The 24817-nt window shown below is 41.0% G+C and overlaps 2 protein-coding genes and 1 long non-coding RNA gene across 3 annotated transcripts in view; 1 reads left to right on the plus strand and 2 right to left on the minus strand.

Annotated features, from left to right (window-relative positions):
- Nucleotides 1–5345: 5345 nt before the first annotated feature.
- Nucleotides 5346–24817, minus strand: part of LOC139029629 (uncharacterized) — a 66579-nt gene continuing 47107 nt past the window's right edge. Inside the window, exons 3-4 of the mRNA XM_070465879.1 lie at nucleotides 8432–8558; nucleotides 5346–5608 (exon numbers count right to left, since the gene is read on the minus strand). Of these exons, the coding sequence (XP_070321980.1) occupies nucleotides 5364–5608; nucleotides 8432–8558 (372 nt within the window). The 3' untranslated portion in view covers nucleotides 5346–5363. The remainder of the gene's footprint in view (nucleotides 5609–8431; nucleotides 8559–24817) is intronic.
- Nucleotides 6263–7343, minus strand: LOC110124100 (uncharacterized). The gene is made up of 3 exons (XR_011486706.1): nucleotides 7273–7343; nucleotides 7111–7171; nucleotides 6263–6398 (listed from the first exon to the last, which is right to left on the minus strand). It is a non-coding gene; the product is annotated as an uncharacterized lncRNA (long non-coding RNA).
- On the plus strand, nucleotides 11663–11977 carry LOC110124102 (small ribosomal subunit protein eS27-like). Its single transcript, XM_070458646.1, has one exon. It carries the CDS (start codon nucleotides 11663–11665, stop codon nucleotides 11909–11911), a length of 249 nt encoding a protein of 82 aa, XP_070314747.1. The 3' UTR covers nucleotides 11912–11977.

The following is a 24817-nucleotide window of genomic DNA, read 5'->3' on the forward strand; positions in this document are numbered from 1 at the left end:
CATTGGAAGGACTGTTGCTGAAGTTGAAGCTCCAATACTTTGGTCACCTGATATGAAGAACTGATTCACTGGAAAAGACCCTGATGCTGGGGAAGATTGAAGGCAGGAGGAAAAAGGGAGGAGAGGGGATGAGATGGTAGGATGGTATCACCGACTCAATGGACTTGAGTTTGAGCAAACTCCGGGAGATAGTGGAGAACAGAGGAACCTGATGTGCTGCAGTCCGTCGGGTCCTAAAGAGTGGGACAAGACAGTGACTGAACAATAACAACATCAATCGACTCAGACTCTCTAAGTATATTAGTTGTTTCTAGGTACATCCCACATTTACATAACCCTTTATTGTTTTTCTTATATCAGAGAAAATAGGAAATTTGCTGTGGGAGTATTATAGCTGTTCACATCTCAAAGCGCTTTAAGAACACACTCAGAAACTAATGTGAAGTCAGTCTCCTGCCAGAGTAAAGCGTATACCTAAGAATTTAATGAAGACGTCTCATAGCTTGTGATTGGTGGGAGGAGATCATCCTGTTCCAGGTTGTCCTGACCCAGGCAACCCATGTGCTCTGGGCTTGCTCCTCAAGGGGTCCACTAAAAACAGTCTTGAGTGCTCTGCTTACACATCTGTGTCCCATTCAGGTCTGGAGCTGGCTCAGCTTAAACGCAAGGATCCTTGGAGGGTCAGGGCGGAAGCCAGGTCTGTTTGGCCACGTGACCTCCACCTGCTGTTACCCATGGGGGCAGGGTGATGGTGGTGGGGAGGGAGCGTCCTTTCGAAGGGTCCTCTAGGGAGCGCATCAAGGGCAGGTGAATGGGGCCACTCGCTGCCTGGCATGAACATTGTTCCTCCGTGTGGATGAGCTGGGGATCGTGTCTCACTTGTGCTTCCCCGCAGCAGGTGGAGCTTTTGTTGCGCCTAGACCTGCACCAGATCTGGGAGTGGAAGTGGGTTGGCACGTGGGAGCAGGTGTGGTCTGTGGGGTCCCCAGTCCCTTTTCCCTTCCCAAGCGGCATTCATTGTCTTTTGAATTATTCAAAAATTTAGGAGTAGGACCTCAAGTCCATGAACTGTCCCTCCTGCCTAACGCTTCCTAGGGCTGGCAATAAACCCCTAAACTTTCAGATCCCTCCCGCCTCCTCATAGCCAACTTATCCTCTCTAATTCACAGCGTCATCAGCTATTCGTTCTCCATTATCATTTCAAACAGACCCAATATTTTAACTGTCATTTCCCCACAGTCAATGTTTGGCTACTTTAAAAAGATTTATCTTTTTGTTTGTGGCTATTTACATGAGAGCTAAGCATAGAATAACCACCTGGAACTGTGTTGTATAAAACCGTCTAAGAAAAAAAAAACCGTCTAAGATCTTTCTTGGTCACAGACATCCTTGGGAAAGACATTTGGGTGGAGGTTCTTCTTTGGAAACTCACCTGTCAGCACTGACCCTTGCTGTTTGTCACCTTGAAAAAATTATTCACTTGAGTCTCATTTTTCTATTTATAAAATATCATTAATAAGAATAACATATTTCAAATGAGCAAGAAAGGAGTGTTTTAGAAAAATGAAATAATGATTTCAGTGTTATTACATTCCATTTGATAACAATTCTTCCTTCCTTTTTTTAATTTCCCTGGGAGTGTGCATAACTATTCTGAGGTCTTGTTATGAACCAAACTTGGGTTCACTCACCCCTGCAGAGAAAAGTCAATCTACTGACACTGGGATGTGGTGAAGGAAAGTGTGGCATCTATTGCAGGGCATCAAGTAAGGAGTCCAGGCAGCTAGTGCTTTAAAGTCCTGAACTCCTGGAAGACTTTCAGGGAAAAGATTTTTAAAGATAGGATGAAGAAGAGGGAGAGGGGTGCATGATCAGCTGGTGGACATTTTTCTGATGTTTTTGGGAGTCAACATCATCAACCTTCTGGTTCCAACCAGTCTGAGGTCCATTTGCTTGTGGGCTGCATCCAGTTAGCTTCTTCTACTTGGTGGGGGCTTCAGTATCTGCAAAACAGCTCGGAGGATATGGCTCAGAATATTACCCATAGTCCTTGAGGAGCAGCGCTTCCCAGATGGTGCTAGTGGTAAAGAACCTGCCTAGCAATGCAGGAGATGCCTGAGACAAGGTGTCAATCCCTGGGTTGGGAAGATCCCCTGGAAGATGTGTCCATCCACTCCAGTATCCTTCCTGGAGAATCCCATGGACAGAGGAGCCTGGCGGACTACAGTCCATGAGGTTGCAAAGAGTCAGACACGATTGAAGCACCTTAGCGTGCACTTGAGGAATGAAAGTCCTTGACTTTACTGGCTGAAGTATTATTATTTTGTCTTGCTTGACTGTTGACCTTTCTTTCTGCATTTTCTCACTCCTCTGATTAAATTTACCCTTTAGAACTTGGGGAAGGCCTAGGAGGCTATGGTTTTCTACAGACAAGACACAGTGGAGGACATGGCTAGGAGTGGCAGCAGGGTGGGGGTGGGGTTGGTTGGGGAGCTTGCTGTTCTGGGATGGCTCCTGCTACAGTCTGTCCTTTTCTTGTGGATTGTTTCAAATGGACTATCAGGCTTAGACTTGCAACACTTAGATGGGCTCTAATGTCATTGTTTTCCAAGTGATTTCTTTTGGTGGAAATAACAACTGCCATATTCATTTTCTGAAAGGAATAGATATTATATAGTTGTGAGTTTTCTAGCTGAACTAAAAAAAAGTGCCTTACAATTTTCTTCCCCTTTTTACATATAAACACTGGGTTTGAGTGATTTTACTGGGGCTTCCCCAGTGGCACTAGTGGTAAAGAAACTGCCTGCTAATGCAGGAGACATAAGAGACATGGGTAAAGTCTCTGGGTCAGGAAGATCCCCTGGTGGAGGGCATTGCAGCCCAGTCCAGTATTCTTGCCTGGAAAAACCCCATGGACAGAGGAGTCTGGTGGGCTACAGTCTCTAGGGTAAAAAAGAGCCGGACATAACTGAAGTGACTTAGCATGCATACACTGGATTCTTCAAACAATGGGTTTGTTACTTTTAAAATATCAAAGCTGGTCCAGAGCAACATGAATGGGAGCAGAGCCTGAGGTCAGTGTCTTCAAGCTAAGCCCCTGCCTTAAGGCTGCAAAGGGGAGAACTTAAAGGCCAATGGTTCTTCATGAAAACCTCCCTTGTAGGTGTGTTCCTGTTCACAGCCACTTGAGAAAGAGCTCTTGCTACTGAGAGAAGCTATAACCTTGAAAAGCTGGGGATACACCGGTGTTGGGGTGTCCTGGTGAGGCCCTTCTCAAAGTTGTAACTATGGTTCCTTTGTGCCTGTTTCTAGATGTAGGTTGGAGGGGTTTTCCTGGTGGTCCAGTGGACCCATACTCCCAATGCAGAGAGCCCAGGTTCAACCCCTGGTTGGGGAACTAGATACTGCATGCCACAGCTGAAGATCCCACACACCAGAACTAAGATCTGGCACAGTCAATAAAAAAGAAAAGATGTGGTTTACAGCTTTACATTCACAATGTAGGTGCACTCCGAGTAATTTCTGCCCATTGGAAAAAAAAAATCTGTGACGATCACGTGTTCTGTCTTCTGGCAGAAGGTATTGAATTTGAGAGTCCTTTGGGTCAGAACTTTTAGGTGAATCTGGGTGAGGGTTTCCTCATTGTGAGAATGGAAGCCCCAGAGAATGAGCTTTCCCCCATTATTCCCCAGGGAGAGAAGGGTGGGCAGAGCTCCCAGAGTTTATTACTCCTGTGGCTGCTCTGGTGACCCCACCCTGCTTCTCCAGGGAGTGACCTGGGCTAGTAGTTCAATCTCAACCAGGAGTCTGGAGACCAAAGATTGACAGTGTTTCACCTTCGTGCACACTTAGTTGCTCAGTCACGTCTGACTCTTTGTGGCCCCATGGACTGTATTTCACCAGGCTCCTCTGTCCATGGGACTTTCCAGGCAAGAAAACTGAACTGGGTTGTCATTTCCTCTTCCAGGCAATCTTCCCACCTCAGTGATTAAACCCACATCTCCTGCATTGGCAGGCTGATTCCTTACCACTGAGCCACTTGGGAAGCCTTCAGAATGTAGCTTTTCCCTCTGAGCTGTGGGCTGCTTATCTCAGCTGATTTGAATATTTGTGATTCTGTTGATTATTAAGGCCTTGTAACTGATTTTCCATAGCAGTTTGCAATTTTATTTCCTGTGGGAGTAAGATTTTTATTAAAAAAAATAGAGAAATTTTTTTTGGCTGCAGCATGTGGCGTGAGGGCTCTTAGTTCCCTGACCAGGGATCAAATCTGTGCCCCTTGCAGTGGAAGCTCAGATTATTAACCACGGAAACACTAGTGTGTGCATGCCAGGTCACTTCAGTTGTGTTTGACTCTTTGCGACCCTATGGACTGTAGCCATTTGTGACTCAGTGGACAGGAATTTGAGCAAACTCCGTGAGAAACCAGAGGACAGAGGAGCCTGGCATGGTGCAGTCCATGGGGTTGCAGAGTTGGACATGAATTAATGATGGAACACCACCACCAGACTCTTGGGTACCTCCGGTGCTGTAGCCCCTACCTGTACTGCAACAAAGATCCTACCCTTGAGCTTTTAGGGCACAACACCATGGCAACCCTGTGGTCAGCAAAGGTATTATTAGTTCAAACCCGAACTAAGCTGTTGGTCCTTAAATCCTATAAAGCAACCAGCTATCATGGGGAGAGACCCCTAACATTAATGGCACTGATGTGAGGCTCTCTAGAGGAAAAAAATGACAAACACCAGAGTAGAGAGGACACCTCTTCCCCTGAGGTATATCCAGTGATGAAAACACAGTCAGGGAGGAAGGGAGGGAGGAAGCAAAAGAAAAAAAAAAAAACTGAAACAGTTTGACCAATTGGTGATCCAACGTTTACAACTAAAAGAATTTACACAAGAAAGGTAAAAGGACACTGCTTGACTTTGGGCCTCTACAATGTATGACATCTTTCATGCCTTCAAAAGGAACTGGGATGACTGAAGGCTTTCCCACATTCTCTACATTTGTATGGTTTCTCACCAGTGTGCATTCTCATGTGCCCTCTAAAGGTAGTGAGATAAATGAAGGCTTTCCCACATTCTGTACGTTCATAAGCTTTTTTCTCCAGTGTGTTTTTTCATGTGTTAGAAAGGATGTGTAACAACTGAAGGCTCTGCCACAGTTTTCATTCATAGGGTTTCTCGCCTGTGTGAGTTCTCTGATGAATTTGAAAAGAACTGGGAAAATTGAATGCTTTCCCACATTCCTTACACTTATAAGGTCCATCTCCAGTGTGTATTATCATGTGTGTTCGAATGCTGGAGAAATGAAGGCTTTCCCACATTCTTTACATTTATAGGGTTTCTATCCAGTATGCTTTCTCATATGTCCTTGAAAGGTTGTGTAATAAATGAAGGTTTTCCCACATTCTGTACATTCATAGGGTTTCTCCCCAGCATGAGTTCCTTCATGTATTCAAAAGGAACTGGGTCAACTGAAAGTTTTACCACACTGTTTACATTCATATGGCTTCTCTCCAGTGTGAGTCCTTTCATGTGATCGAAATGAACTGGGACAAATGAAGGCTTTCCCACATTCCTTACACTTGTAAGGTCCATCTCCAGTGTGCATTATGTGTAGAATGCTTGAAAGAGAAATGAAGGCCTTCCCACATTCTTTACATTCATAAGGTTTCTCTCCACTGTGAATTCTTTCATGGATTTGCAGACCTAGAGGAGAACTGAAAGTTTTCTCACGTTGTTTAGTTTCATAGTGTTTCTCTGCTGTGTGGATCCTTTCATGTCTTTGAAAGAAACTAGGACAGTTGAGGGCTTTACCACACTGCTTACATTCATAGGGTTTTTCTCCAGTGTAGTTTCTTTCATGGATTTGCAAGTCTAGAGGAGACCTGAGGGATTTACCACAGTTTACATATGAAGGGCTTCTCTCCAGTGTGAGTTCTTTCATGGGCTTGAAATGAAGTGGAACAACTAACGTATTTCCCACATTCCTTACATTTATAGGGTCCTTCTCCAGTGTGTGTTATCATATGTCTTCGGAAGGTTGTGAGCCATGTGAAGCCTTTTCCACATTCCTTACATTCATAGAGTTTTTTTCCAGTTTGAATTCTTTCATGTCTGTGAACAGATTTGTGGTGACTGAAGGCTTTCCCACATTCTTTGCATTTATATGGTTTCTCCTCATATTCATGATACTCATATGGTTTGTGTACAGTGTGAGATCAGATGTGACTATTAAGAAATGAATGACACAAGAAGACTTTTCCACACACACGACATTCACATGGTTTTACTCCAGAAGTTTTCTGGTTTGGATTAAGATTTAGAATCTGGCTGACAGCTTCTCTAGGTTGACTACCTTCTTTGCTTTCACAGAGTTTTTCTACCACATGAATTCTGTAAAAAAAAAAGAGAAATTATTTATTTCTTTAATAATTTCACATTTATTATTAGGGTATTAGAACTACATTTTTATATTTTGTAGCAAAAGTGAATGTTTTTTGCCCTTTCTAAACTGTTTGAAAGCTCTGTAACAGGACTATTATGAAAACAGTGATATTAATATATGGAGTTTCTTAATATTGTTTCCCAAAGTGGATAAAGTTACAAACAATGAGCACCCATGTCACATTTAAATAAATACTTTCAGTGGAAAAAGAATTAAGGATAAATAAAATTGAAGCTGGGATTATTTTGTTTTATTTGCTTATTTTAAAAAGCTGCGATAGGGGCTTCCTTTGTGGCTCAGGGGTAAAGAGCCCAGCTGCCAATGCAGGAGACATGGGTTGGATCCCTGATCTGGGGAAATCTCATACTCCGCAGAACAACTAAGCCCAGATGTCACAACTACTGAGCCTGCATACTGCAAGTACTGAAGGTCGAATGCCCGAGAGCATGTGCTCCACAAGAGAAACCCCCGCAATGAGAAATCCATGCACTGCAACTAGAAAATAGCCCTTACTCTTCACAGCTAGAGAAAAAGCCTGTGCAGCAACAAAGACCTAGGACAGCCAGAAATAGATACATAAAGAACTAAAATTTAAAAAAAAAAGTTAATGACACACCAGGACTCTCACGTGGGACACTGTCTACTGTGTGTGTAACTCACCTTAGTTTCCTCCCTAGGGTTTTGTACCAATCTTCAATGTTATGACTGTCTCATTTTATCCCTAAAATGCAGACCCAGAAAAATAATGCAAATTATTATAAATTATAGAACAATATTAGATTCTAGGTCCACAATGAGCTGTGACATGCTTAGTTTATTTACCAGTGTATGGTAGTCCTCCCTTATTCACAGTTTTGCTTTCTGTGGTTTCAGTTACCTATGGTCAATTGCAGTCTGAAAATATTAAATGGAAAATCACATAAGTAAACAATTCATAGTTTTAAACTGTGCACCCTTCTGAGTAGCATGATGAAATCTTGCAACATGCCCTCCATCATGTCCAGGATATGAATCATCCCCTTGTCCACTGCATCCATGCTGTATATGCTACCTGCCCATTTGTCACTTAGTTGCCATCTCGGTTGTCAGATCACTGTGGTGATATCTCTGTGCTTATGTTCAAGTAATCCTCATTTTCTTTTTAAAACAAACTTTAGAAGACTATAATATGATGCCTTTTTAAATTTTTAAAAAATATTTATTTGGCTACACTGAGTCTTGGTTGCTGCATGTGAGATCTAGTTCTCTGAACAGAGATTGAACCTGGCTCCCCTGCAGTGGGAGCATGGAGTCTTAGCCATTGGACCATCAGGGTAAGTCCCCTCATTTTTCTTAATAATGGCCCCAAAATGCAAGAATAGTGATGCAAGAATTAGGGTATGCCAAACAGAAACTGCAAAGTCCTTTTTTAATGAAAAGATGAAAATTCCAACTTAAGAAAAGATATATACTGATGTTGCTAAGATCTATAGGAGAAATTAATCTTCTGTCATTAAATTGTGAAAGAAAAAGAAATTGATCTTATTTTGCTGTCTCATCTTGAACTGCAAAGTTACACACACTTAACACTTATGTGTGTTAAGTGCATGTGTATTATACTTGTTCTATTCTTAGTTATTGTTATCAGTCTCTTGGCTATTGTTGGTTAGTTGCTAAGTCATGTCCAACTCTTTCGCAACCCTATGGAGCTTGCCAGGCTCCTCTGTCCATGGGATTTTTCCAGGCAATAATACTGGAGTGGGCTGCCATTTCCTTCTCTGTATCAATCTCTTACTGTGCACCAAATTCTAAACTTACCATAGGTATGTATGTATAGGATTCAGTACTATTTATGGTTTCAGGCATCCACTGGTGGTCTTGGAATGTATTCCATGCAGATAAGGGGGACTACTGTAGTCCTTTTCCACATTCCACATCTTGGAACAATGTTGATTGGCAAGGAATACTTGTTCTCGAAGAAGTGAAGAAATGTCATTCTTACCTATTGAGATCAGGTTCCCCAGAATTATCTGCATCACATCTCTGTAAAGTTTCTTCTGCAAAGGATTCAGTAAAGCCCACTCCTCTGGGGTGAAGTTCACAGCCACATCCTCAAAAGTCACTGTGTCCTAAAACATCACAAATATGTTTCCAGTAAGATGTGTGAGTCTGACAGAACTCTGGGATTTATGCTCAATTTATAGGAAGATTGTATATGATTCTATCACCTTCAAACATTTATGTCTTGGTCATCAGAACTTACTTTTTGTCCATACTTATTTCATCATGAATTCAACAGCATAACGAACACATGCAAACTATTTATGCATTTTTACTGTGACCACTTGAAATGTTACTGCTCTCTAATGTGAAGGTCTAGAGGGCCTTGGAGAAATGAGAAAAATGCTACAAAAATGAATCAAATATCATTTTAAACACATCAATCTCTTTTGAAAAAAACTCATCTCCTTTGTTATCACACACCATTTAACTTAGTCCTCCATGATGTATGGGGTCTTCCCAGGTGGCACAGTGGTAAGGAATCTGCCTGCCAACGAAGGAGACACAGGAGACATAGGTTCAGTGCATGGGGTGGGAAGATCCCCTGCAGAAGGAAATGGCAACCCACTCCAGTATTCTTTTTTTAAATTTTAATTGGAGGCTAATTACTTTACAATATTGTGGTGGGTTTTGCCATACATTCACATGAATCGGCCATGGGTGTACATGTGTTCCCCATCCTGAACCTCCCTCTCACCTCCCTCCCCATTCCATCCCATCCCTCAGGGTCATCCCAGTGCACCAGCCCTGAGCACCCTGTCTCACGCATCGAAACTGGACTGGCAATCTGTTTCACATATGATAATATATATGTTTCAATGCTATTCTCTCAAATCATCCCACCCTCGCCTTCTCCCACATAGTCCAAAAGTCTGTTCTTTACATCTGTGTCTCTTTTGCTGTCTTGCATATAGGGTCATCATTACCATCTTTCTAAATCCCATATATATGCATTAATATGCTGTATTGCTGTTTTTCTTTCTGACTTCACTCTGTATAAAAGGCTCCAGTTTCATCCACCTCATTAGAACGGATTCAAATGCTTTCTTTTAATAGCTGAGTAATATTCCACTGTGTATGTGTACCACAGCTTTCTTATCCAAATTCCTCTGCCGATGGACATCTAGGTTGCTTCCATGTCCTGGCTAAACACTGCTGTGATGAACATTGGGGTACACGTGTCTCTTTCAATTCTGGTTTCCTCAGTGTGTTTGCCCAGCAGTGGGATTGTTGGGTCATATGGCAGTTCTATTTCCAGTTTTTTAAGGAATCTCCACACTGTTCTTCATAGTGGCTGTACTAGTTTGCATTCCCACCAACAGTGTAAGAGGGTTCCCTTTTCTTTGCACCCTCTCCAGCATTTATTGTTTGTAGACTTTTTGATAGCAGCCATTCTAACCAGCATGAGATGGTACCTCATTGTGATTTGAATTTGCATTTCTCTGATAATGAGTGATGTTGAGCATCTTTCCATGTGTTTGTTAGCCATCTATACATCTTCTTTGGAGAAATGTCTGTTTAATTCTTTGGCCCATTTTTTTTATTGGGTTGCTTATTTTTCTGGAATTGAGCTGCAGAAGTTGCTTGTATATTTTTGAGATTAATTCTTTGTCAGTTGCTTCATTTGCTGCTATTTTTCTCCCATTCTGAAGGCTGTCTTTTCACCTTACTTATAGTTTCCTTCGTTGTGCAAAAGCTTTTAAGTTTAATTAGGTCCCATTTGTTTATTTTTGCTTTTATTTCCATTACTCTGGGAGGTGGGTCATAGAGGATCCTGCTGTGATTTATGTCAGAGAGTGTTTTGCCTATGTTTTCCTCCAGGAGTTTTACAGTTTCTGGTCTTACATTTGGATCTTTAATCCATTTTGCCACTCCAGTATTCTTGCTTGAGAAATCCCATGGACAGAGGTGACTGATGGGTTACAGTCCATGAGGTCGCAAAGAGTTGGACATGGTTAAGTGCACATGCAAAGCAAAAAGCCATGATGTACAAGGTCAAACCTGCAGTAGTTTTTAATGAATAAAATACAGTGAAGAAATGGGAGCTTTTCTTTCTCTTCCCATCACCAAACATGAGAGTCCAGGAGACCTGTGGAAATACAGCTTGTAATGAGGATCATTTAGCCATATTGGCCTGAATTAGCCAGGTGCAACTGGCCAGATTAAAATACCCTCGTACTTTCTGTTTGTGTAATATTTATTGCAGACTGTTTCTCCATTCTCTCTCTCTCCCATTAGTGGAGCTAAGAAGTTATTTAGAACCTAGGGTTCAGACAACTTGCCATGATATTACATGCTAAAAAGACATTAACAACTTAGACCTCCACAAATTTTATAGATGATGAGCCTCAAGGCTGCTTCTCACCAGTTTTTAGCACACAGAATGAAATGATAGAGTACTGAAAGATCTCTTTTCAGTCAAAGCCCTTGCTAACCCTTGAGGAACTTGTTAAGAGCTCCATATATGTTAAGAACTCCGTAGTGCACAGGAGTTCACTCAAGTCCACGGAGGTCTGCTGGTGAATCTGTCCATGATTATATAATAACACAAAGGATTCACAGGGCTTTCCTTCAAAGAATGCAAAAGAAAAAAAGAAAACCCCAAGTTCACAGATACGGAGAATAGATTGGTAGTTGCCAGAGGGGGTAAGTAAAGAGGGTTGTCGAGGGGTGGGTGAAATAGGTGAAGGCAGATCAAAAGTTATAAACTTTCAGTTATAAAATAAGTCAGGGGATATAATATGCAGCAGTATGACTATAGTTAATAATACTTCATTGCATATTGGAAAGTTTCTAACAGAGGAAATTTAAAATTTTTCATCATAAGAAAACTGTAACCATGTGTAATAATATTTGTCGAGTTAACTAACTAGACTTATTGTAATACTTTCATAATATAAACAAATATCAAATCATTATGTTGTACACTTGAAAATAATATTATATGTCAGTTATATCACAATAATGCTAAAATAAAATGACTCCCCCCCAAACTAGGAAAGACCTAAAAATTGCAGGAATATAGACTATCAAGAAAAGCAAAAGCTGGTGATTTGAAATAATCAGTAAAATTGATAAAGGTCTAGGCAGGCCAAATGAGAGAAGAGGGAAGGCAGAAATTACTAAAATCAGGAATGAGCCTTTCCGGCAGTGACAACCTCCTCATGAGAACATGCCTCTCACAAAGGATTTTCTTCATCCCTCTCCAGAAGAGAAGAGGAAACCCAAGAAGCGCCTGGTGCAGAGCCCCAATTCCTATTTCATGGCTATAAAATGCCCAGGATGCTGTAACATCACCACCGTCTTTAGCCATGCACAAACAGTAGTCCTGTGTGTTGGCTGCTCTGTTGTCCTCTGCCAGCCTACAGGAGGAAAAGCAAGGCTTACAGAAGGATGCTCTTTCAGACGGAAGCAGCACTAAAAGCATCCTGTATCAGGATGAATGGGAAACCATCCCAATAAACACGTTTTGGATTAAAAAAAAAAATCAGGAATGAAAGGAACATAAGACAAGAGCATTTGATAAAACCTAACATCCACTTATGATAATGCACTAGTAACAGAGGCGAGTTCTGCCTCTTAAGATAGAACATTTGCATGAAATCTGTAGGCAACATCACACTTAATTATGAGAAACAAGAGGCTTTTTTTTTGGTAGGATACTAAGACACTAGGTAAGGTGTCCTCTCACCACTCTTGTTCAACACTATACCGGAAGGCCCAGCTAATGCAATAAAGCAAGAAAAGGAAATAAAATATATACAGATTAGGAAGGAAGAAATAAAACTGGCTCTGTTGTGTGTGATATGATTTTCTGTGTAAAATATCTGAAAGGATTCATAACACCAGATATCACTCCAGCAATTAATAGGAGAATATGGAAAGACTGAGGATACAGAAGTCAACTGTTTTCTTATAGATCCAGAGAAATATAGCTATCTGACCTTTGATAAAGGACTAAAAGGCAATTCAATGGAGAAAAGAAAGACTTTTCAACAAATAGCGCTATATATAGTGGATATTCACATGCAAAAAACAAGTAAGTAAATCTAACAGATTGTGAAAAAAATCTTTGCAGAATAAAGATTTTTTTTGCTCAGTTGTGTCTGACTTTTGCAACCCCATGGACTGTAGCCTGCCAGGCTCCTCTGTGAATGGAATTTTCCATGCAAGAATACTGTAGTGGGTTGCCATTTCCTACTGCATATCTGACAAAGGATTGGTATCCAATATGTTCAAAGAACTCTTAAAATACAACAGTAAGATGATAAACAATCTAGTTAAAAATGGCAAAATCGAAAATAAAGCAAGAATCCTTGGGGGAAAAAATAAAGTCCCAAACATGGCTAAAAAAATAGGCCAAAGATTCAAACACACATCACCAAAGAAGATATATGGATGTTAAATAAACACATGAATAGACACTCAACATCAAATGTCATTAGGAAATTGCAAATAAAACAAATATCAGATGTCATTTACAAAGCAGAATAGAGACACAGATGTAGAGAGAAAACGTATGGATACCAAGCAGGCTGGACTCACTAAAGTTGTGTCTGACCCTTTGCAACTCTGTGGACTGTAGCCTGCCAGGCTCCTCTGTCCATGGGATTTCCCAGGCAAGAATAATGGAATGGGTTGCCATTTCCTTCTCCAGAGGATCTTCCCGACCCAGGGATTGAACCTGTGTCTCCGCATCTCCTGCATTGGCAGGAGGATTCTTTACCACTGTGCCACCTGGGAAGCCCCACCCCAGGTTGAGATATAATCCCTAAGGTGGGTCAGTCCCTGGTGAAGGAGGATAGGGACACTTGAGAACTCTTCTCACCTCCTCAAAAAATGAGGAGACGCTCAAGGAAGATTCAGTTTAAGATCAGACTCAACCCCCCAATTCACAGGCTCTTTGTCCAGGAGACAGAACTCCTGACCACAGACTTTTTCAATACACAAAATACACTCTGAGTGCACTTACATCATAGAAGCAGAACTCAAACATAACATGTAAAGACCTCTATGCCAAAGAAAACTCCAACTGTCTGCTCTGCTTCAAAAAGCAGGGAGCTTTAGTTTGGACTCACTGTCCTCAGGCTCTGCTCTAGAGTCACAATACTTAGAATTACCATTGAACTGACAAAATGATACTTCACAAGAAATCCAGCAAAAGCACTCAACCCAGTGTTTATGTGTAAAGGAAGATAGAAAATTGTGACGCAATTTTATTTGTTCAACAGGTGAACTCCAATATATCTATTCCTATCAGAAAATGAAGAGGTCACTTCTTTTCAAAAAAAGAAACCAAATTGTAAATGATCACAGGGAACACTTTTAGATATTGCAAGTCTAAGTTCTGATACGCCATTCGAAATGACCCCAAAGGCCTCAGACTATAACTACATCTATTCAGAGTTAAAAAATATTAAACAGAAATTTAACATGTAGAACGTAATAATGAGATTCTTTTTTCTGAGATTCACCTTTCTTGCCTCTTTGGAAAAGCTTTACACTGTCTCCCCAGCTCCATTGAGTAAATAAAATTCAAATTTATTGAAAAACTGAGTCTCAAATAAGTGAACACATCTTTTCAAAGTGAGAAACTCAGGAACAGAGGCACTGCGAAAAGGCAGATAACCTAGGGAAGTTATTCAAAAGGATCCTCTAGCCAAAAGTCTTCATGTCTGTGAGAAGACAGATTTTGAGAGGAGAGGCACAAAGATTTCAGTTTCAAAGATTTCATAACATATTCCAGGTGATTTTTTTTGTTTTCCTCTCAAGTAAATAGTCATAAAAACAAATCTTTAAAGAGTCATCCATGGCTCTGTGGATAAGTAATAAACAAAATACAACATCACTTTGAAATGTACCAAGAAGAAAAATAGGTAAAAGTGATACTATGAACTGCAGAGGGGAAGATGGCATTTGGGAATGTGAGGAAAGATCTGGAAATTCAGGGATTTATTGCCAGTCCTAGGAAAGGCTAGGCTGGGTGGACAGGTTCGTGAATTTGAGGACCTGCTCCTCAAGCATTTTAAAAAGTGAGAGTAAAACGATTCTCCTGCAGAAAAAGGGAGAAAAGGACACACTACAGACCACAGCTGCTCCCACAGGCGAACCCTGGAGACCGACTCACTATTGCCCCGTGTTCCTCCCTGTGGCCATCGCGCAGTCTAGGGGAGATTTGGGTTTGCAGTGACAGGACAGGATGTCAGGGTGTCCTGGCTGCCAGTCCGGTCCCCACGCTGTATGCCACGCAACCGGCGAACCCGGGTCCGCAGACTCTGGAGTTAGCTGCGGGGAAACCTGGCTCCATCCACGGCCCCTCTCTCCCAACACCTGACTCCGCACATTCAACATTTTTCGGTTTCTGGAGTTTCCAGTCATCCCCCCACGACACTCCGCGACAAGTGCTCTCACGATGGCACATAAGGCGACATAGCCACCTGTGGCCTTAAGTCAGTTACAGCTGATGCGGCTGGCTTCAAAAGAAAAATCTACACTGAGCACGCAGTCCATACCTCTCACGTCATCCAAGAGGCACCACCAAATAATCAGGAGTAAAATAATCAGCGACTCCCCTGATTGGACAGTTTGCAAGGCCACGCCCCCTGTACCTGAGTGACAGGAGGCCGGAGGGCGTGTCTTTGAATTGACCAAGTTCTCACAGTGGGTGGGAAGTGGTCTCTGTAGGAACATTTATAGATTCTTGATATATTACAGCATCAAGCCATAAGGTTTCAAGGCCGGGCAGGAAACTGGGACCCTTCTTCATGAATATGGACACTTGAAAGTGTCCTCATTATTAGATAATAATGAGTTCCTTCTGGGGACTACCTGTTGGTCCAGAGGTTAGGACTCTAGTGTTTCCACTGCAAGGGAGACAGGTTCCAACCCTGGTCCCAGGAACTAAGATCCTGCAACTCTCACAGCGCCAAAAAAGAAAAAAAAAAAAAAGGGAGAGAGAGAGAGAGAGTCTGTTCCATTTTATCTATGATCATTTCCTGTAGAATTCTGTCCATCCTTCCCCACCACAATTCATTTGGTACTTTAAGAAGAGGTCTCCTGAGTACTTCCGTGCTGGTACAGTGGATAAGAATTCGCCTGCCAATGCAGGCGACACAGGTTCAGTCCCTGGTCCAGGAAGATTCCATATGCCATGGGGCGATTAAGCCTGTGTGCCACAACTATGAAGCCCATGTACCCTAGAACCTGTGCTCTGCAGTAAAAGAAGCCACGGCAATGAGAAGCCTGAGCACCACAATTAGAAACTAGCCCCTGCCCACTGCAACTGGAGAAAGACTGCATGCAGCAGTGAAGACCCAGTGCAGCCAATAAATAAGGAAAAATGAAAAAGGAAGACTCCTGTCTAATAGCAGTGTAAAACATTAAAAGAGCTGTATATTTTAGAACTTATTTACAAATCTATGTAGTACCCCTAAGATGACATGGGAGACAAAAGCAAAGACACCTGAAGATATTTTAGCCCCTGGTAGCCAGGGCAAATAATAAATAAAGCCCAAACCCTTCTCAGATAAACTAAAATCTCACACTATAGGCCTATATAACTCAGTTCTTTCTAGCAGTAAGATTATGTCTGATATTCAACAAAAAATTAAAAGACAATGAGAGATTTAAAAAACACATCTCCAGGATTAGGACAAACAAAGGAACCTGATTCAGATGTAGCAGATACGTTGGAATTATCAGACCAGTAATTTAAAGCAACCATGGTTCATATGCTAAGTGTTCTAATGGAAATAATGGATGATATTCAAGAACAGATAGGTAACGTGTACAGAGACAAAAACTCTAAGAAAGAAGTTAAAGGGAAATTAAAGAAATGAAAAATAAAAGAACAGAACAAAAATAAAGAATTCTTTGTTGGGGGAATCTTATCATTACAGTGCAAATGTGTGAGGAAAAAGAATCAGCAGCCTTGCAGAGCTGTCACCAGAACCTTCTGAACTGAAATGCAAAGTTAAGAACAGAAATCAAGAGCTTTGGGACAATTAAAAAAGGGTTTCCCTGATGGCTCAGTGGTAAAGAATCCCCCTGCCAATGCAGGGGACATGGGTTTGAACCCTGATCCGGGAAGATCCACATGCCATGGAGCAACTAAGCAAGTGCGCCACAACTATTGAGCCTGTGCTCTTAGAGTCTGGGAGCTGTGTGCCCTAGAGCCTGTGCTCTGCGACAAGAGAAGCCACTTCAATAAGAAGCCCAAACACCGCAACTAGAGAGTAGCTCCTACTCGCCACAACTAGAGAAAAGCCCACCCAGCGATGAAGACGCAGTGCAGACAAAAATAAATACATGAATAAATAAATGAATTATATAAAAAGTGTAACATATACAAAATGATAATACATGAAAGAGAAGAAAGGAATAGAATAAGTAAAAGAGTAGTGAGTGAGATTTCCCCCAAAATTAATAATGGATACCAAAAATGCAGATCTGGGCAGTTCAAATTTCACTGAACAGGATAAAACTTAAAAAGTCAAACTCAAGAAAAATCTAAGACAAAAAGAAAATCTTTAAAGAAGTCAGGGGGGAAAAAAACAGATATTTACCATGGAGAACTAAGGATAGGAAGTAAATTGGACTTCTTTTCAGAAACCATGCAAGCAGGAGGAGAGTTTTATAAAATACAGTGTTGAAAGAGAAACCACCCAACTATAGTTGTGTCAAACAAAATTATCTTTCAAAAGTTGAGGGAGAGGGAATCCCCTGTTGGTCCAGTAGTTAGGATTCTGTGCTATCACTGCCAAGGGTATAGGTTCAATCCCTGGTGGGGGAACTAAGATCCCACCAGCTGCATGGCAAAAAAAAAAAAAAAAAAGAAAAAGTGAGTGAGAAATAAAAGATTTTCAAAAACCTAAGGGAATTTGTCACTAGTACCCCTGCTTTGCAAGAAATGTTAAAAGAAATTCATCAGGAAAAAGGTAAAGGAAAAAGGTTAAGTGTTAGAGAAGGAACAAGTGAAACTAATAATTAAATCTTAAGTAATTTGTTTTTGTTATTTTTAATCAATCTGACAGGTAACATTTTATTGAAAATAATAACAGCAGCAACATATTCAGTGATTACACCTTTTGGATGAGTGAAATGAATGACAGAAATGCTATAAGGGGCAGGGAGAGAATTTGCACACCCAATTACTTCAGAGAGGACCTGGCTTAGTTGTAAGTGTATACTACAAACTCAACAGCAATGACTAAAAATGTTGAAAAAAGTTATGATATGCTAAGAGAAAACATGGAATTAGGTAGAATGCCCTCAAAAAAGGGATAGGAAAAAAGGTAGAGGAGACAGAAGAAAAGTGGGAGACAAGAAAGAAACAAAGAACAAGAGGAACAAATAAAAAATGGTAAAAATATAGTTGATATTAATCCAGCTATACCAATAATCATTTAAATATCAAAAGTCTAAATACTTTTCTTCCCTGGCGGCTCAGAGGTAAAGCCTCTGCCTGCAATGCGGGAGACCCGGGTTTGATCCTTGGCTTAGAAAGATCCTCTGGAGAAGAAAATGGCAACCCACTGCAGTACTTCTGCCTGGAAAATTCCGTGGGCTACAATCCATGGGGTCGCAAAAAGTCGGACATAACTGAGCGACTTCACTTTCAAATACAATAAGTGAAACAAAAACTATCACAGTGGGTTAAAAAAAACACGCCTAATTATATGCTGTCTGCAAGACCCACACTTCACATTAAAAGACACAGATTAAAAGTAAAGTACTGAATCTGGGGCTCCTTGAGATTAGGACGGGGCGGGGCAATTGAGAGGGGCGGGTGCAGTGGTTGAGTGACAGCCCGCCTCACTTATTCCGGGCCCCGCAGTCGACCGGTGAGGCTAGGCCAGGGGCGCGGGTGGGGCAGCCCAGTTTGGCGAGGAGTCTTGATCTGCTACCACCTGGCAAGTGCTGTCCCGCCGCCAGGATACCCAACAAGAAAGGCAACTCCCCCGACGGGGTATTGAAGGAGGAGCCCAAGAGTAGATGAGAGAGATTGTCTGCTAAGCAAAGAGAAAACAGTCTGCAGGGTTAACCAAGAGACTAAAGATTTACCTGCTGAAAATGGAAAAACGAAAAACCAGAGAGCCCAGCCTCTGAAGCAGGAGAGAAAGAAGCCAGTCTGGTTAATGCCTTATCACTGGTCCTTGTCCCCTTTCTTGTACGATCCACAGGACTATTTTTTACCAACTGTTTTGCAAATATAAGTTTTTTGGTATCCCGAGGAACATTTTTAAGAAGGACGGAATCCCACCTCATCCCCCCCCCCCCCTTTTTTTGAGTGTAAAGGTTTTTTTTTTAAAGAGGTGAAATCATTTGCTGGTTGTTTATTTTTTGGGTGCAATCAGAAAACAGTGGGATTTTTTTTAAGTGTCTATTTTTATTTATTTATTTGGCTGTGCTGAGTCTTAGTTGTGGCATGCAGGATCTTTGTTCTTCATTGTGGCATGTGGGATCTAGTTCCCTGACCAGGACTGAACCCAGACCCCCAGCACTGGGAACTCGGAGTCTTATACACTGGACTAAAATTTGGTTATTAAGTATGCGAGGCTTTGATTGTCTTGAGTGTGAGCTTAACATTCCATAAATAGGAGTAATTTTTATATCCTATAATATAATGCATACTAAATGACAGTTTGGAGTCAGTTGTGCATTTACTGTCTTAAACACTTTAAATTACTTCTCTTCTTATGTTGTTTTTGGTATAAGTTTTTGTTTCCTACAGCAAACCACTCATTCACCTTGGTTCTCTTTGTCAGAATTTTGTGTACTCTAACATCTTCAGTTATGGTAACGCAGTTTTCCTAGTAACTTTGTTAATGTTCTGTGAATTGAAAATTTGAGTATGTTACATACCCTAAATATTCATTGCAAGGACTGATGCTGAAGCTCCAGTACTTTGGCCACCTGATGAGAAGAGCTGACTCATTGGGAAAGACCCTGATGCTGGGAAAGACTGAGGGCAGGAGGAGAAGGGGGCAGTAGAGGATGAGGTGGTTGGGTAGCATTGCCAACTCAATGGACGTGAGTAGAAGCAAACTCTGAGAGACACTGGAGGACAGAGGAAACTGGCGTGCTGCAGTCCATGGGGTCAAAAAGAGTTGGACATGACCTAGCTACTAAACAACACCAAAGTGTATATGATATTAAATTGTGATTTAGTGGGACTTATGATGCAACAGCATAACAACATTTGAAGACATTGGTACTTGATATCCTGTTAGGGAAATTTTGCCTCCAAATTTTAAGCTAGAAAGTCACTGGAATAACTATTCAGAAAAGAAAAACAACTACATGATCTTTTTAGATTTTTGGTATGTATGCTAAGAATTCTGTACAAATTGGAATCTCTGTGTAGTGATCCTCAAAACAGCCAATAAAATCTCAATTAGGAAAAAAAATTAAAGGGATGGAGAAAGATATGCTATATCAACATTAAACAAAAGACAATGAGTGAACCTATATGAATTTCAGATAATGTGGGCTTCAGAGTGAGAAAAACTTAGAGGTAAAGAAGAACATTATATAATGACAATGTTCTTCAAGAGAGCAAAGCAATCCTTAGTCGGTATAACAACAAATTGGCAAAATACATGAGAAAAAAATGATAGAACTTCGTGGAGAAATACATGAATCCACTATTATCATTGGAGACTTTAAACTCCGCCCCCCTCCCCACACTATACCCATTCTATCAAAATTAAGAGTTCCAGCAGACAGAAAATCAGAGTGGACATAGTTAAATTAAATAGCACCATCAAACAAGTGCTCTGCTGTGCTAAGTCGCTAAGTCACGTCCAACTCTTTGTGATACTATGGACTGTAGCCCACCAGGTTTTCTGTCCATGGGGATTCTCCAGGCAAGAATACTGGAGTGGGTTGCCATGCCCTCCTCCAGGGGATCTTCCCAACCCAGGGATGGAACCCAGGTCTCCCTCATTGCAGGTGGATTCTTTACCATCTGGTCCACCAGGGAAGTGGATTTAAGTTAATACACACAATACTTCAGCCAAACAATGCACATTCATCTCAAGTTCCCATGGAAGTTTCATTAAAATAAACTGTATTTTGGGACATAAAACACACCTTAAAATTATGATTTACTCTATGACTGTGTCACTATTCCCACCCTGCGAATAGGTTCATTGCTACCGTTTTTTCTAGATCCCATGTGTGTGTGTTCACTCAGTTGTATCTGACTCTTTGCTACCCCATGGACTGTAGCCCACCAGGCGCCTCTGTCCATGGTGGTTCCCAGGCAGTCCTGGTTGAACCTGAAGGTTCAACCCCCAATGCAGGGGATTGCCATTTCCTCCTCTAGGGGATCTTCCCAACTCAGTAATTGAATTCATATCTTCTGTGACTCCTGTACTGGCAGGTGGGTTCTTTACCACTAGCTTTGCCTGGGATGCTCAATCGATAAATATCTCCATGTAAATCCTTAAAGTCCATATTAATAATCTCTTCACTGAATATCCAATTTAGTGAATAAAGTAGTATCAAAAATAATAATACATAAAAAATTAAGAGTTGGAAAAAATCAATGTAGAGAAAATATAATAAGAATTTTGATGACTGGATCAGGAAAAGTCACTCTGTTAAATGATGTTTTGCAGAAAAGTCAAATATTGTTTGTTCAGGATTGATTCAAGGGCAGCAGTGGCTCCAGCAACAGTGACAGCATCACTGGGTCCCTGTGGAGGTTCTCATGGAGGCACTGTCCTCACCTTGGGGCTGAGACCCATCAGTTTATGTTAGTCTCTGCGATCTCCCTCATCCGTCTCAGCTTCTGGAAACGGGCTCAAGTGACTAAGCCCATGATGAAGAAAACTTCAACATCTGTCACTTTGGACACAAAAAAGAGAGGAAAGGGACAATTCTGTGAACCCTTTATTGGTGGTTGAGCTCTGAAACCACAGAAGAAAGTCTGAGGACCTACAGTGTAAGCAGTGGGGAAGATTTACAGACTGTGTGGTCTAAGGGATCCCGCCAGCCAGACGTCAAGAAAATTTGGTTGTATCATGTTTTCCTCCATGGCTGAGGTGGATGCTGCCATGGCAGCCAGACCTCATTCCATTGATGGGGAAAGGGTCACCCCCAAACATGCTGTCCCAAGAGAGGACTATGGAAAACTGGGGGCTCTTGTCACTGTGAAGAAGCTATTTGTTGGTGGAATTGCAGAGGACACCGAGGAGCATCATCTTAGAGATCACTTTGGGAAACATAGAGAAATTGATGCCACTGAGATAATTACTGATAGTCTGGAAGGAAAAGAGGCTCTGGGCTTGTGATTTTTGATGACCACAATCCTGTGGATAAGATGGTGTTGCAGAAAATTCATACCATCAATGGTCATTGTGTAGAAGAAAGGCATTTTCTTGATATAAAAAGCAGGTTGTCCAAAGTTCTAGAGGTGGAAGGGGAGGCCACTTTGCATTTGGAGAGTCTCATGGTGGTGGTGGAAATTTTGGAGCAGGACACGGAAGGGACATTAGAGGAGGATCTGTTGGATGTGGAAGATGGCAATCATGGGTATGGAAGAGGACCTAGAGGTGGCAATTTTCGAGGGGGCCCTGATAGTGGAGGCGCTTAGCCAGAGTCATGGTGCAATAAGACAATATTACTTCTTTGAAAAATTCTACTGGGTATGTAGGGTTAAGAAGCTGTTAAACTTTTATGGTTAAATAAAAATAACCTGAAAACTAAACAGGACTAACGTGTTCTCGTTCAGTGACAGTGTTTTGAACATTTTTATCTTTAAATTCTTTTTCTAGTTTTATGAGGTATCAAAGTTGAAAGTGTACAGCATAATGATGACTTACATGTATTATGAAGTGATTACCACAGTGAATTTTATACAGTTACCAAAATAAAAAAAGAAAATTTGTTTCTTATCATGAGGATTCTTAGGCTTTATTTCATTAGGAAATTTCATATAGCATAGAGCTGTGTTAATTACAGTCATCTTATTGTACATTACGACTTTTGTATTTATTCATCTTATAATGGGAAGTTTGTACTTTTGGACAACTTTCATCCTATTTCTCTTCTCACCAATTCTCTGCCTCTGGCAACTACAAATATCAACTTACTTTTCTATGCATTTTTTTATTTGAGTTTTTTTTTTTTGAATTCTACATATACAGGAGATCTGACAATAGTTGTCTTTCTCTGACTTATTACACTTAGTATGAGGCATTCAAGGATCATCCGTACTGTTGCAAATAGTGGACATCCTTATTTTTTATGATTGAATACTATACCACTGTATCTTTGTGTATATAAATATGTATATGTATATACACACACAGACATATTTATGTAAATGTGTATGTATACACATGTATACAGATATCTACATACATATAAAATATAAAATCACTGTTTTTCCTTACATTCATCTTTTGATAGATATTTAGGTCATATCCATATCTCAAGTCTTGTAAATAATCCTACAACAATCATGTGTGTCTAGATGGTTATTCAGGACAGTGGCTTTATTCATATATATTCAGTTGAATTGTTGGTTCCATTTTTAAGTTTTTAAGGACCCTTAATACTGACTTTCACAATGGCTGCACCAATTTACATTCCCACAAACACTGCAACAAAAGTTTTTCTCTTTACTACATCTTAGCAAGCATTTCTATTTCTTGTCTTTTTGGAAACAACCATTCTACAGGTTGGAGGTGATAACTCCTTTTGGTTTTGATTTGTAACTTCCTAATGAATGTGGCCCACTGGAGAAGGGAATGGCAAACCACTTCAGTATTCTTGCCTTGAGAACCCCATGAACAGTATGAGAAGGCAAAATGATAGGATACTGAAAGAGAAACTCTCCAGGTCGGTAGGTGCCCAATATGCTACTGGAGATCAGTGGAGCAATAACTCCAGAAAGAATGAAGGGATGGAGCCAAAGCAAAAACAATACCCAGTTGTGGGTGGGACTGGTCCAATCCAGAAGCAAGGTCCAATGCTGTAAAGAGCAATATTGCATAGGAACCTGAAATGTTAGGTCCATGAATCAAGGCAAATTGGAAGTGGTCAAACAGGAGATGGCAAGAGTGAATGTCAACATTCTAGGAATCAGCGAACTAAAATGGACTGGAATGGGTGAATTTAACTCAGATGACCATTGTATCTACTACTGTGGGCAGGAATCCCTTAGAAGAAATGGAGTAGCCCTCATAGTCAACAAAAGAGTCCCAAATGCAGTACTTGGATGCAATCTCAAAAATGACAGAATGATCTCTGTTCATTTCCAAGGCAAACCATTCAATATCACGGTAATCCAAGCCTATGCCCCAACCAGTAACGCTGAAGAAGCTGAAGTTGAATGGTTCTATGAAGACCTACAAGGCCTTCTAGAACCAACACCCCAAAAAGATGTCCTTTTCATTATAGGGGACTGGAATGCAAAGTAGGAAGTCAAGAAACCCCTGGAGTAACAGGCAAATTTGGCCTTGGTGTATGGAATGAAGCAGGGCAAAGGCTAATAGAGTTTTGCCAAGAGAACGCACTGGTCATTGCAAACACCCTCTTCCGGCAACACAAGAGGAGACTCTACACATGGACATCACCAGATGGTCAACACCAAAATCAGATTGATTATATTCTTTGCAGCCGAAGATGGAGAAGCTCTATACAGTCAGCAAAAACAAGACCAGGAGCTGACTGTGGCTCAGATCATGACTCCTTATTGCCAAATTCAGACTTAAACTGAAGAGAGTAGGGATAACCACTAGACTATTCAGGTATGACCTAAATCAAATCCCTTATGACTATACAGTGGAAATGAGAAATAGATTTAAGGGACTAGATCTGATAGACAGAGAGCCTGATGAACTATGGATGGAGGTTCATGACATTGTACATGAGACAGGGATCAAGACCATCCCCATGGAAAAGAAATGCAAAAAGGCAAAATGGTTGTCTGAGGAGGCCTTACAAATAGCTGTGAAATGAAGAGAAGTGAAAAGCAAAGGAGAAAAGGAAAGATATTCCCATTTGAATGCAGCATTCCAAAGAATAGCCAGAAGAGATAAGAAAGCCTTCCTCAGCAATCAATGCAAAGAAATAGAGGAAAACAATAGAATGGGAAAGACTAGAGATCTCTTCAGGAAAATTAGAGATACCAAGGGAACATTTCATGCAAAAAGGGGCTCAATAAAGGACAGAAATGGTATGGACCTAACAGAAGCAGAAGATATTAAGAAAAGGTGGCAAGAATACACAGAAGAACTGTACAAAGAAGATCTTCAAGACCTAGATAATCATGGTGGTGTGATCACTCACCTAGAGCCAGACATCCTGGAATGTG

Source organism: Odocoileus virginianus, chromosome 3, assembly GCF_023699985.2.
Source record: "Odocoileus virginianus isolate 20LAN1187 ecotype Illinois chromosome 3, Ovbor_1.2, whole genome shotgun sequence".
Classification (NCBI taxonomy): domain Eukaryota; kingdom Metazoa; phylum Chordata; class Mammalia; order Artiodactyla; family Cervidae; genus Odocoileus; species Odocoileus virginianus.